This window comes from Alosa alosa, chromosome 23 (genome assembly GCF_017589495.1).
Source record: "Alosa alosa isolate M-15738 ecotype Scorff River chromosome 23, AALO_Geno_1.1, whole genome shotgun sequence".
Taxonomy (NCBI): domain Eukaryota; kingdom Metazoa; phylum Chordata; class Actinopteri; order Clupeiformes; family Clupeidae; genus Alosa; species Alosa alosa.
In genome coordinates, this window is record NC_063211.1 from 19,156,267 (window position 1) to 19,168,817 (window position 12,551).

The following is a 12,551-nucleotide window of genomic DNA, read 5'->3' on the forward strand; positions in this document are numbered from 1 at the left end:
TTTGTAAACTTAAAATGGGGACTGCCCTTACCATTCATAAGATTTGTGGACGATTTTTAAAAGACTGTAGTCTTTTGAGTAAAGCTTGAGTGGGGGGCATTAGTTAAAAGACTACAGTCTTTCAAGAATATTTCCCATATCTTGTCAAAAGTTCTCAGAAAATGTATGGTTTGGAGGGTTGAATCAGCTGTGGCTGACAGACAGATAGCTGCTGCTTTAACACGCACATTATTGCAAATTGAAGCGGATGAGGCTCTTAGAGACTGCTTCGAGTGCACTGACTGGAGTGTGTTACAGAATGAAGAGGACTTAGAGGAGGTCACACATTGCACAACTGACTACCTGAACTTCTGTATGGACATTGTTGTTCCCACCAGAACGCTGTACGCTGCTTTCCTAACAACAAGCCTTGGATAACCAGCAATGTCAAGACTCTTCTTAATAGGAAAAAGATGGCGTACAGAGAGGGGGACATGGCAGAGCTGAGGCGCGTGCAAGGGGAACTATAAGTCAAGCTGAAAGAGGCTAAGGAGGACTACAGAAGGAAGGTGGAACAGAAGTTGCAGGAAAAAAACATGAAGGAGGCATGGGATGGCATGAAGACTATCACTGGCCTGAAGAGGAGCAGCAGCTCTGTGGAGGGGGACCTGGACAGGGCGAACCAGCTGAACCACTTCTACAACAGTTTTGACTGCCCAGCTCCAAAGGCAGTGGTCTGTCCACCACTCCCGGCTGACTCAGACACTGTTCTTGTTTGCGTGCCTGCCCTACCCCCACCTCCCAGCCTCCCAGTCTCTCCAGCTCTGCATCCCGGTGACACCAAACGACCTAAGCCACCATCACCTCACGCCTCCTTGCCTGTGCCTGTTGAGGTGTCCACGAACCTGGCAGCCTTGAAAGGGACATCAAGGAGGTGGTCAGCCCCCACCACCACACCCCCTCAATACCAGTGCAACACTCACCTCCACAGGCTATCGTACCCCCTCTCAAGATAGTAAGAAGTACATACCTTCAATGTCAATTAATTAAAAAGTGACAGGTGGGCGGGACTTCCGGTTAATTAAGGCGGGACATCCGGTAAGGTTTTGATTTCGGGAGGGCGGGACTTCGGTCTTTGAACTTGTCATCAGTGAGTCTGACAGGTTGTTTGAATGTGGCGGGTTGCTTTTGGTAGGAGTCATGTGTCTGGGGGAGGGGTTGTGTGTGTGTGTGTGTGTGTGTGTGTGTGTGTGTGTGTGGGGGTGTACAGGGTGGGTGTGTGTGTGTGTGTGTGTGTGTGTGCATTGGTGTGTGTGTACAGGGGTGGGGGCGGTACACGGATGTGCTGGTAAAGGGTGAGCGTGTGTGTACAGGGGTGGGTGTGTGTCCAGGGGTGTGTGCATGGGTGTGGGTGCGTGTACAGGGGTGGGGGTGGGCCAAAGATCTGTGTGTGTGTGTGTGTGTCCAGGGGTGGGGGTGGTACACGGATGTGAATTTGGCAGGGGTGCTTTTGGTAGGAGTCATGTGTCTGGGGGAGGGGGCTGTCTGTATGTGTGTGCGTGTGTGTGTGTGTGTGTGTGTGTGTGTGTGTGTATGTACATGGTTGCGGGGTGTCTCATGTGCTGGGGATGCATGGTGTGTGTCATGTATAAAAAAAAAGGTTGGCATCAACAGAGTTTTAAATTAAAATTCATCAAGATTTTCATCAAGTCATTGAAAAGAATAAAATGTATCAGACAGTAGAGAGGTGGAGAGAGGGTGAGGGTGGGCCAAAGATCTGTGTGCGTGTGTGTGTGTGTGTGTGTGAGCGTGTGTGTGTGTACATGGGGTGTGGGGGTGTCTCATGTGCAGGGGATGCATGGTGTGTGTCATGAGGTGCCCAGGGGAGTGTTATGCCTAGACAATTATCAAAAATGATCCAAAAAATATGTCTGTATAAAAAAAGGTTGGCATCAACAGAGTTTTAAATTCAAATTCATCAAGATTTTCATCAAGTCATTGAAAAGAATAAAATATATCAGACAGCAGAGCGGTGGAGAGAGGGTAGGGGCTGGGCCAAAGGTCTGTGCGTGTGTGTGTGTGTGTGTATGTGTGTGTGTACGCGTGCGCGTGCTTGCATGCTTGAGAGTGAGAAAGAGAAAAGTTGGAATGTTTAGTTATGTCTATGTTTTTAGGATGATTAAACTGAATGTGAATGAACTGAATGATCCTGATCCTGTCAAGAACCTTCTTTCATATATATTTCTGTGAACTAGAGTAAAAAATAAATCATAAATGTAATGTTCAGGGGTAAGCGTGTCTAACGTCATGGCTCCAGAGCCCTGAAGGGTAGGTTGCAAGTGTGTGTGTGTGTGCGTGTGTGTGTGTGTGTGAGAGAGAGAGGGGGAGAGAAAAGAGAGAGAGGGTCTATGTATAGGTACTTTATGCTGAAGGATGGGTGTCTGTGTGTGTGTTTATGAATGAAGATTGGGGAGGGGAGACTTGCTGTACACTCATATTGTAACTTCATATGGACTTTGCACTCAGAGACCACCTCTTTTTTAAGTTTGTGAGGTTAATGAATATTTTTTTACTGTTTTATCATTAATAAATAAAGAGAGGGCGGGGTATACCAAGTGAGAATGAATGAATGAATGAATGAATGAATGGCTATAACCCTATTACCTCAACCTGTTCTTGCACAGAAATAGTTTTTTATTTTACCTTGTCTACATTACACTTTACTCTCCTATTTGTCTATATTATTTATGCTGGTCTCTGCACCTTACTCTTGCACTGTTGCACTGTTGGACTAATGTTGGACTACTTTTTTGCACCTTCACCATGACACTCACTCTCTTGAGCACCTTGCCAGGCACACATAACTAAGGACTATGGTAGGACTACTGTTTGCACCTTTACCATGACACTCACTCCCTTTAGCACCTCACGAGTCCTGGCCCTGTCACTACAAGCGTCTTATGCTTGATCACCCTCAAGCACATTGGACTTTCTTAATTTAACTTATATAGTGTATTTAGTATTTAGTTTTGTTAGTTTTCTTATCTGTCTTATCTTCTACTGTCTTTTATTGTACAGGGGAGTTTAGTTATATGTTTATACTTATACTTATGTTTACCATTGTGCTGTAAGTGCATGTTGTGTGTTATGTCTGTATGCTACTGAGACCCTTGAATTTCCCCTTGAGGATCAATAAAGCATCTATCTATCTATCTATCTATCTATCCATCTAGAAAGTCCATTATATCAACAAAAGAGGCACCAAAGGCAAGTAAGTTGAGGGTTTACCTGTACTGGGTCAGATTATATTAGTGTTATATGCAGATTTTGTCATAGTCAGATGGTGTCTCTAATAGGATATCATGAAATAAACTAAAAGTAACATTTTATAATCAATAATAACATTTAGGAGTTAGGAATGAGTGAAATAATTAAAATTTTCCAGTTTCATCAGCACACTTCCTTCTGCTTCACACCCAATATATCCTTTTCAATATATCCTTTCCTTTTTCATGGCATGGAGGGGTTTTTCCCCACAGTAGGTATATCTAGCTATATCTATTGCTTGAACACTAGCATAAAAAATATTCCACAGTTAGCGAAACCTTAAACTCAAGGAGCAAAACATCAGCACATATTTGCACTAGCCTACTATAACCACATTGTTAGCTTTGCAAAAAAATGGGATTTACTTCATTTTAAATCCCATGAAAATAAAGTTTATAGTATATAATCCAGCGTCTCTCAGGCAGAAAACCAGTCTTGCTATTTGGCTGAAAAGTATTGAAAAGCCTTGAAAAGTATTTACTACGGCAAGGTAAAATATAATGTTTTCGAGACAAAATAGACAAAGACAAAACTGTCTTGAAGCCTTGACAAACCACATGAATAGGTCAGGCCTCAGCATTCACCTATTCACTTCCATTATACTGTATGTCGCGGAACAAAACTTCTCAACAAACTTCTTCTCAAAGCATGTAAGACACAATCCTGCATCAAATTCTACTGTTCTCTTAGCATAACTGTCTTTATAAAAACCTATGTATTCTGGCAAAAGGCGACACCAAAACTTGCCATATGATCAATTGCTTACCTGGTTCAGTACTTAGCTGCACTTACACATGATTCTGTCAGATAAATTCATTGAGGAGGTAAAATATATCAGTTCAACGTAATACCATGGATCACTAACTGCGACAAACCCTGTTTTCCTTTTTTCACAGTAGTAAAAAACAATTAGGTAAATGGAATGCTCAATTGGAATGACTAGCTGAATGCCATACATTGGTGTTTCATTCAAAACTAGACTGTATTATGTGATGTTATATGACTTTTCCTTTTTTACAGCATTCACACTTTTTGCAATCGTTGATTTACAAAACACTAAACATATCTCTCTACTTTGTGATGTAGAAATCACATATTTTCCAAAACTCTTCCAAAATACTACCACCAGAACCCAATTGATCAAACACAATGATAAGGTGAAAAGACTCCTAGCTGCATAGCTGTCAACTCAACAATCAGGCCTAAACACAGGGCAACAGTGGAGCCCTAGTCAGCAACAGAAAATGAAGGCAATATAGCACTGAGGAAGAGATAACTGTAGGCACATGTGAAGAAAGACAAGGACCACATGTATTTATCAGATGAGATTTGAGCAATATTGCTTATGAAGATTGGGTCGAGCCACGTAACATATAGCTTTCTGTCTTTTTTGTTTGACCCAACTACCAAACACTGCTCTTTTTACCAACATAGTATTTCCAGAATTTCTGAATTTCCAGATCAAATTTGGAACTGGATTGATGTATTTGGTATACTTCACCATGTGAAGAGAAAAAAGTCTGCAATGTAGAGGTGGGGTCTTATGCGGCATGTTTGGGCAGTATATTCTCTATGTATACATACTCTAAATTATCCTCTAATCCTTTGCAAAAATATTAGGTTACTATAGCATTAGTTATAGGTTACTATTAGGCATACTGCAGGGGTGTAAAATGGAGGGCGCAAATGCAGACACCGAGATGGGAAATGGATATAAGGTTAGAATGTTAGTCAGCAGCACAAAGCGGTAGGTAAATCTCGGTAGTCAGGTCCGTATTACTATTGATAGTAATAATCAATAAGAATCCAAAAATTCAAGAGTTTTTAAAAAAAAAAAAAAAACGTGACGTGGAACGACAGGGCTGAAACATTTAGAAAATAAGTCAGAAAAGACCCAGAAACAAGACAGTGTGTGACAGAGATAGTCAGGGCGATTGAGTAACTTAGAACAGGGATGCAGGACTCAATCAACAGAAATCCAGGAAGTGCAGTAACAGGACACAACATGGCGTGGACAGAGGGGCTTAGCACACATGACCAACACGACATGACAAGGAACAGGAAACATAGAACCTGGACCAGACTGTGACTCATACACTATATCCTAGGGGTAAACATTTTTACATAGGTGTAGGACATTGAGTTGCCTACATTAGGGTGTAACTGGTTCAAACATTATCAGATCATATGATGGCTGGATGGATGGATGTGTTATGACAATGTGATATGTGATATGGTTTTAAAAGATCTGAGGTGTAGTGTTAAAGAAAAAAAAAAAAAAAGAAATTGAGGGAATTGCTTACATTTCTAACCATCTGGTCCTGGATCTTATAAAGTCTCCTTTAGCCAAATCCCAATAAAAGTTCACCATCAAGTTTGTAAGCTGATATTTCCAACTTTTCTTCTTCTCTCATCTCTTTTGTCAGCTCATTTATTGTCTTTAGTAGTTTCATCTCTAACTGTTTGTTTCTTCTCATTAGGCTTTTGGTCATGGATATGGCGTTGACATTATTGTTTATTACTTTTTTCCTTTACATAGTCTTAACCACATTTTAAAGTCATTTTCATCTGTAAGTCGCTTTGGACACAATCCATAATTGTTTTTTTGGTGGCCTTACAAGGGCAAAATATCTGGTCATATCCTTAACAAAAAAACAAACTTTTTTAAAAAAGTAAAATGCATCGTTCAGCGGTCAAAATGTATGAGTAGATGCTTACTTTATTCTGAGAAGGAGTTCAAGGGTGGCTAAAGTATAAAAAGAAAGGATCCCTCACCTTTTAATTAAAAAGGTCTGTTTCTAACTCCTCCTTCTCCTACTTTGCTCTGAAGAAATAAAATGCAGAAAAACCAATGTTATTCAGTAGGCCTACTGTGTATACACACACACACACACACGCACACACACACCCCCACCCATGACCAACACATCCGTGTACACCTCGCCCTGGACACACGCTCACCCATTACCACCACGTCCCGACACACCCCCACCCCTGGACACGCGCTCACCCATTACCAACCCATCCGTGTACACCCCCACCCCTGGACACACACACACACACACACACACACACACAGATCTTTGGCCCACCCCCACCCCTGTACACGCACCCACACCCATGCACACACCCCTGGACACACACCCACCCCTGTACACACACGCTCACCCTTTACCAGCACATCCGTGTACCGCCCCCACCCCTGTACACACACACCAATGCACACACACACACACACACACACACACACACACACACCCTGGACACACACCCACCCTGTACACCCACACACACATACACACACACACACACACACAACCCCTCCCCCAGACACATGACTCCTACCAAAAGCAACCCGCCACATTCAAACAACCTGTCAGACTCAATTGATGACAAGTTCAAAGACCGGAAGTCCCGCCCTCACCGGAAATCAAAAACCTTACCGGATGTCCCGCCTTAATTAACCGGAAGTCCCGCCCACCTGTCACTTTTGAATTAATTGACAATTGAAGATATGTGCTTCTTACTATCTCTTAGCAAGACTGTTCTCTTGGTGTAGCTCACCATCCCATGGGAAGTGTGCTGATCTGGCTGCTGAATGTAGAGAGGTGCGGCAAACAGCAATGCCCTGCAGGTTGAACACCAACCTGTATTCTACAATAGAAGTGATTCATACCAATAGAGCAGGCGACACCAGTCCACTCATCTGGGCAGATGCAGACTCCATCCTGCAGCAGACCATCATTGAGGCACACCAATGGGGGTTGGATTGGCGGCGTGGTGGTGGGAGTAGTTGTAGAGGTGGAGAGGGTGGAGTTTCTAGTAGGTGTGTGAGTAACAGCTGTGCTAGAAACAGGGGTACTTGATGGAGGTATTGGCTCAAGAGTGGAGATGGTGGTGGGAAGAGTTGCAGAGGTGGTAAAGTCTGTAGTAGGAGTGTGTGTAATAGATGTGGTTTCTAATGGAGGGGATGTGCCAAGAGTGGAGTTGGTGGTTAGATGAGTTGCAGAGGTGGTTAAATCTGTAGTAGAAGTGTGTGTAACAGATGTGGTTTCTAATGGAGATGTGACAATAGTGGAGTTGGTGGTGGAAGGAGTTGTAGAAGCGGAGGAGTTTGTAGTAGGATTGTGTGTAATAGATGTGGTTTCTAATGGAGGAGATGTGAAAAGGCTGGAGTTAGTGGTGGGAGGATTTGTAGAGGTGGAGGTGGTGGAGTTTGTAGTAGGATTGTGTGTAATAGATGTGGTTTCTAAAGGAGGGGATGTGCCAAGAGTGGAGTTGGTGGTGGGAGGAGTTGTAGAAGTTGTGGAGTTTGTAGTAGGATTGTGTGTAATAGATGTAGTTTCTAATGGAGGGGATGTGCCAAGAGTGGAGTTGGTGGTGGGAGAAGTTGTAGATGTGGAGGTGGTGGAGTTTGTAGTAGGAGTGTGTGTAATAGATGTGGTTTCTAATGGAGGGGATGTGCCAAGAGTGGAATTGGTGGAGGGAGGAGTTGTGGAAGTGGTGGAGTTTGTAGTAGGATTGTGTGTAATAGATGTGGTTTCTAATGGAGGGGATGTGCCAAGAGTGGAGTTGGTGGTGGGAGGTGTATAGGTGGAGTTTGTAGTAGGAGTGTGTGTAATAGATGTGGTTTCTAATGGAGATGTGATAATAGTGGAGTTGGTGGTGGGAGGAGTTGTAGAAGTTGTGGAGTTTGTAGTAGGATTGTGTGTAATAGATGTGGTTTCTAATGGAGGGGATGTGCCAAGAGTGGAGTTGGTGGTGGGATGAGGTGTATAGGTGGAGTTTGTAGTAGGAGTGTGTGTAATAGATGTGGTTTCTAACGAAGATGTAACAATAGTGGAGCTGGTGGAGGGAAGAGTTGTAGATGTGGAGGTGGAGGTGGTGGAGTTTGTAGTAGGAGTGTGTGTAATAGATGTGGTTTCTAATGGAGGGGATGTGCCAAGAGTGGAGTTGGTGGTGGGAGGAGTTGTAGAGGTGGTGGAGTTTGTAGTAGGAGTGTGTGTAATAGATGTGGTTTCTAATGGAGTGGATGTGCCAAGAGTGGAGTTGGTGGTGGGAGGTGTATAGGTGGAGTTTGTAGTAGGAGTGTGTGTAATAGATGTGGTTTCTAATGGAGTGGATGTGCCAAGAGTGGAGTTGGTGGTGGGAGGAGTTGTAGAGGTGGTGGAGTTTGTAGTAGGAGTGTGTGTAATAGATGTGGTTTCTAATGGAGTGGATGTGCCAAGAGTGGAGTTGGTGGTGGGAGGAGGTGTATAGGCAGAGTTTGTAGTAGGAGTGTGTGTAATAGATGTGGTTTCTAATGGAGGGGATGTGCCAAGAGTGGAGTTTTTGGTTAGATGAGTTGTAGAGGTGGTGAAATCTGTAGTAGGAGTGTATGTAACAGATGTGATTTCTAATGAAGATGTGACAATAGTGGAGTTGGTGGAGGGAGGAGTTGTAGATGTGGAAGTGGTGGAGTTTGTAGTAGGAGTGTGTGTAATAGATGTGGTTTCTAATGGAGGGGGTGTGCCAAGAGTGGAGTTGGTGGAGGTAGGAGATGTAGATGTGAAGGTGGTGGAGTTTGTAGTAGGATTGTGTGTAATAGATGTGGTTTCTAAAGGAGCGGATGTGCCAAGAGTGGAGTTGGTTGTTAGATGAGTCGTGGAGGCGGTGGAATCTGTAGTAGTAATAGATGTGACTTCTAATGGAGGGGATGTGCCAAGAATGGGGTTGGTGGTGGGAGGGGTTAAGATATCAGAGGAAGAAGCAGAAAAACTCGATTGAGACATACAACGTAAAGTTGCATGAGTCACAAGAGAACTTTGTGTTATGGCAGTAATGGGAGCTGTAGTGGCATCTGGAGGGGCTGCTAAACAGATAACAGTAACAGGTGGAGGTCTGGTTGCTGTTACAACACTAAAGACTGCTAAAGCTGTACTTGATGTTGTGGTAGTGAGAGCTTCTGCGGTGGCTTCTGAAGGGGTTGGTAAAAAATCGATACTAGTAACAGGTGGAGTTCTGGGTGTGGTAGTTGCAGTTACAGCACTAAAGACAGCTGCACTTGATGTTGTGGCAGGAATAAAGGGAGCTGGGAAGGGAGTGTAAGCTGTATGAATATTCGATGGAGGTGGATTGGTGTTTTCAGCTGTAGTGAATAATGCTGGAAAAGAGATACAGACACACAAGCAGGCAGTTAAATAAGAAAGCTCCTGTTAGAGGATTAAAAGGATTTAAAGCATATTCATGTTTTGGTAAATAATAAAACTGTCAATTGAGCAAATGACAGTTGTAACATTCAATCTGAATACTCTTTGCATTGCATTCAAATAAGGTGGCTTATACTGTGGCCAAAATGGGTTGCCTGTGCGGCCTCAAAACTAAGGGAAAAACAGGCTGAAAAGCAACAGCTATATATTATTTCATTCAATATAATGGCCAGATTAAATGATACATGAGGGTAAAGAATTTTAAATTAAAGGAACCATATGTAAGATTGTGGCCAAAACTGGTACTGCAATCACTTTCAAAATAATGAAGAGCGGTGTATCCCTCCCCCCCCTGACTCGAGGTTGCCAACCCTGATGGCCCGAAACACTACTGACTTCGTTGATTAGTAGATAGGTGGAGGGTGGGCGATCAGGCCAAAACACAACATGACATGACAAAAAACACAACATCAACATCAGTTGAGGGCTGCAACTTCACTTTTTTAAATGACAATATCCTGGCGGGACTACTGTTGTCAGTGATATAAGTATTTGAAATGAACATGATTTCTTAATGTCTAGTGACATATCAGGGCCATTTTATGATTAATTGAAATATTTTTCTTACATACGGTTCCTTTAAGAATTGAATATAATCCTGTAACGTCTGGATGTCATCATGTATAATATGTATAAAAGATAAATACAGATATTTATATTTATTTTAGTACAAGGTAAACTACATTTTCAGAAAGACCACTTATGTTAGTTAATTGAGATATTATTTGCAATAATAATCCTTCTGGAACATGCTTATGATAAGAAGGGTGCAGCAGATTTGCCTACAGACAAATGAAACACGTCAGACCATCAGCAGCATGAAACCAAATGTAACCAACAAAAGCAAACAAAATCATACCTGTCAACATTTAGCTTTCCAAAAACGGGAGATTTTTTTTCGGGGGGGCGTTGTCAGTGTTTATACCGGATCTGTGTTTGCATATTTAATACTACGTTTCATACACGTGTTTCAACACTGCATTTCGGTCGTTGCTTTTACCTTACCATTACCTTATGCATGCCAGTTATGTATCCACCAAAATATGCAAAAATACACGTACATTGCACCAATGCATAACATGAGGCAATGTGTGCTATTATAGTTTTTTACAACTGTTTTTACACATTTTCAAAATTCTGTGTCTATTTTTAAGAAACTCTACACTCAAAACCCACAATTGCTCACACAAATTCCAAATCTCCAGCAAAATGATATTCAAAATGTCATAAACACATCTCTAAAGCAAAAATTCGCCTCACATCAATTTCAACTAGATGTACCGCAGAGCGGTACAAAATATGACCACCGCCCAGTCCAGCACATTTTTTCCACAAAAAGAAATCACGCTGAAAGGCCTATATGATTCTAACTGTCTCACTAAATTGCATTATCCACACTCAATTCTCACTGGTATCTGCTAGACAACAAGTACCAAAACATGATTAGTTCATAGATTTCACATGTAAAATTCATTTTATACAATCCCACCTCCATCTTGCCTGTTCATAATTCTGAGAAATTCTTGATTGTTTGTGTTATGTTTATGTGTGTGGGTGCGTGTGTGTGTGAGTGTGTGTGTGTGTGTGTGTGTGCGTGCTTGTGTGTGTGCCTGCGTATGTGCCTGTGCATGCAAGCGTACATATGTCTACTGTGTGAGTATGTGTCATCCGTATGATTACTGTGAATGTATGTGAGTGTGTGTGTGTATCTGTTTGTGCACATGTGTGCACATGAAATGGGTTAACATGACCCCTGGAGGCAAACATACGGAAAAAAATGGTCATCCTAGGCCCTACAGTTCTCAAGATATTCACAGAGAACTGTGTCTGTCCTACCCTCCTTTCGGGGGGTCCAGTCCAGCCAGGGGGCTACAGATCAAAACGAAAAATGACGGTTCCATGCTATCCATGTGGGGGTACATGCCAACCAAGTTTTGTGTACCCCGGTCTTTCAGTGTCCCGGGAATCCTTGTTGGTGTACATCACTAAATGTACACATAAATTATTTTATTGTAAGGCCCCCCATGAACGAAAGTACATGAAACTTGGCATGCATTCTGAGGGTGTCATAATAATCCTACACTTTTAATTTCGTGCAGTTTTGACCTTGTCAGCCAGAGATATTGTGATGAAAACACCTAATTTTTTTTTTGCTTTTTAATTTTAACTAGGTGGCTATACATGAAATAAGTGGTAATGGGATGGGTTGACATGCCCCTTAAGACCAACATACATAAAAAAGGTGGACCTCCTAGGCCTACGGTTCTCGAGATATTCACAGAAAACTGTCTCCGGCCACCTACAGGCCAGTTGGTGTATAGTAACATAAATTAATTTATTGTGTGGCCCCCCATGAACGGAATTCCACAAAACTTGGCATGCATACAGAGGGTGTCATAATGATCCTACACTTCCAATTTCGTGCAGTTTTGACTATGTTAGGTCACCGATACCTTCAATTACAACACCTCATTTTTACAACACCTCATTTTTACTTTTTTGTGTTTAACTAGGTGGCGCTATACATGAAATAAGTGGTTATGGAATGGGTTGACATGGCCCCTTGAGATCAACATAGAAAAAAAAAAAATGGTCCTCCTAAACCCTACGGTTTTCGAGATATTCACAGAAAACTGTGTCTGCCCTTTCGGGGGGTCCAATCCAGCAGGGGGGGCTACAGATCAAAACGAAAAACGATGGTTCCATGCTATCCATGTGGGGTTACATGCCCACCAAGTTTCGTGTACCTTGGTCTTTCAGTGTCCCGGGAATCATTGACGGAAATTTGGGCATGCGAAAAAGAAAAATCTGACTAAACCTATATGACCGCTGCTTCGCTGCACGGCGGTCATAATAAGCAAGTCAGTAGTGTGGTTAAGGGAAGCTTTTTTCAACTAAGACAAATAGCTAAATTAAAGCCCTGGCTCTCATATACTGACTTAGAAACTCTAATCCATGCTTTTGTTACATCTATTGTAACTATCTGCATTTAGGTCT

The 12,551-nt window shown here is 42.4% G+C and overlaps 1 protein-coding gene across 1 annotated transcript in view; it reads right to left on the bottom strand.

The window, feature by feature from the left end:
• Positions 1–12,551, bottom strand: part of LOC125288783 (mucin-5AC-like) — a 32,899-nt gene that overhangs the window by 18,343 nt on the left and 2,005 nt on the right. Inside the window, exon 2 of the mRNA XM_048235413.1 lies at positions 6,983–9,448. Within this exon, the coding sequence (XP_048091370.1) occupies positions 6,983–9,448 (2,466 nt within the window). The remainder of the gene's footprint in view (positions 1–6,982; positions 9,449–12,551) is intronic.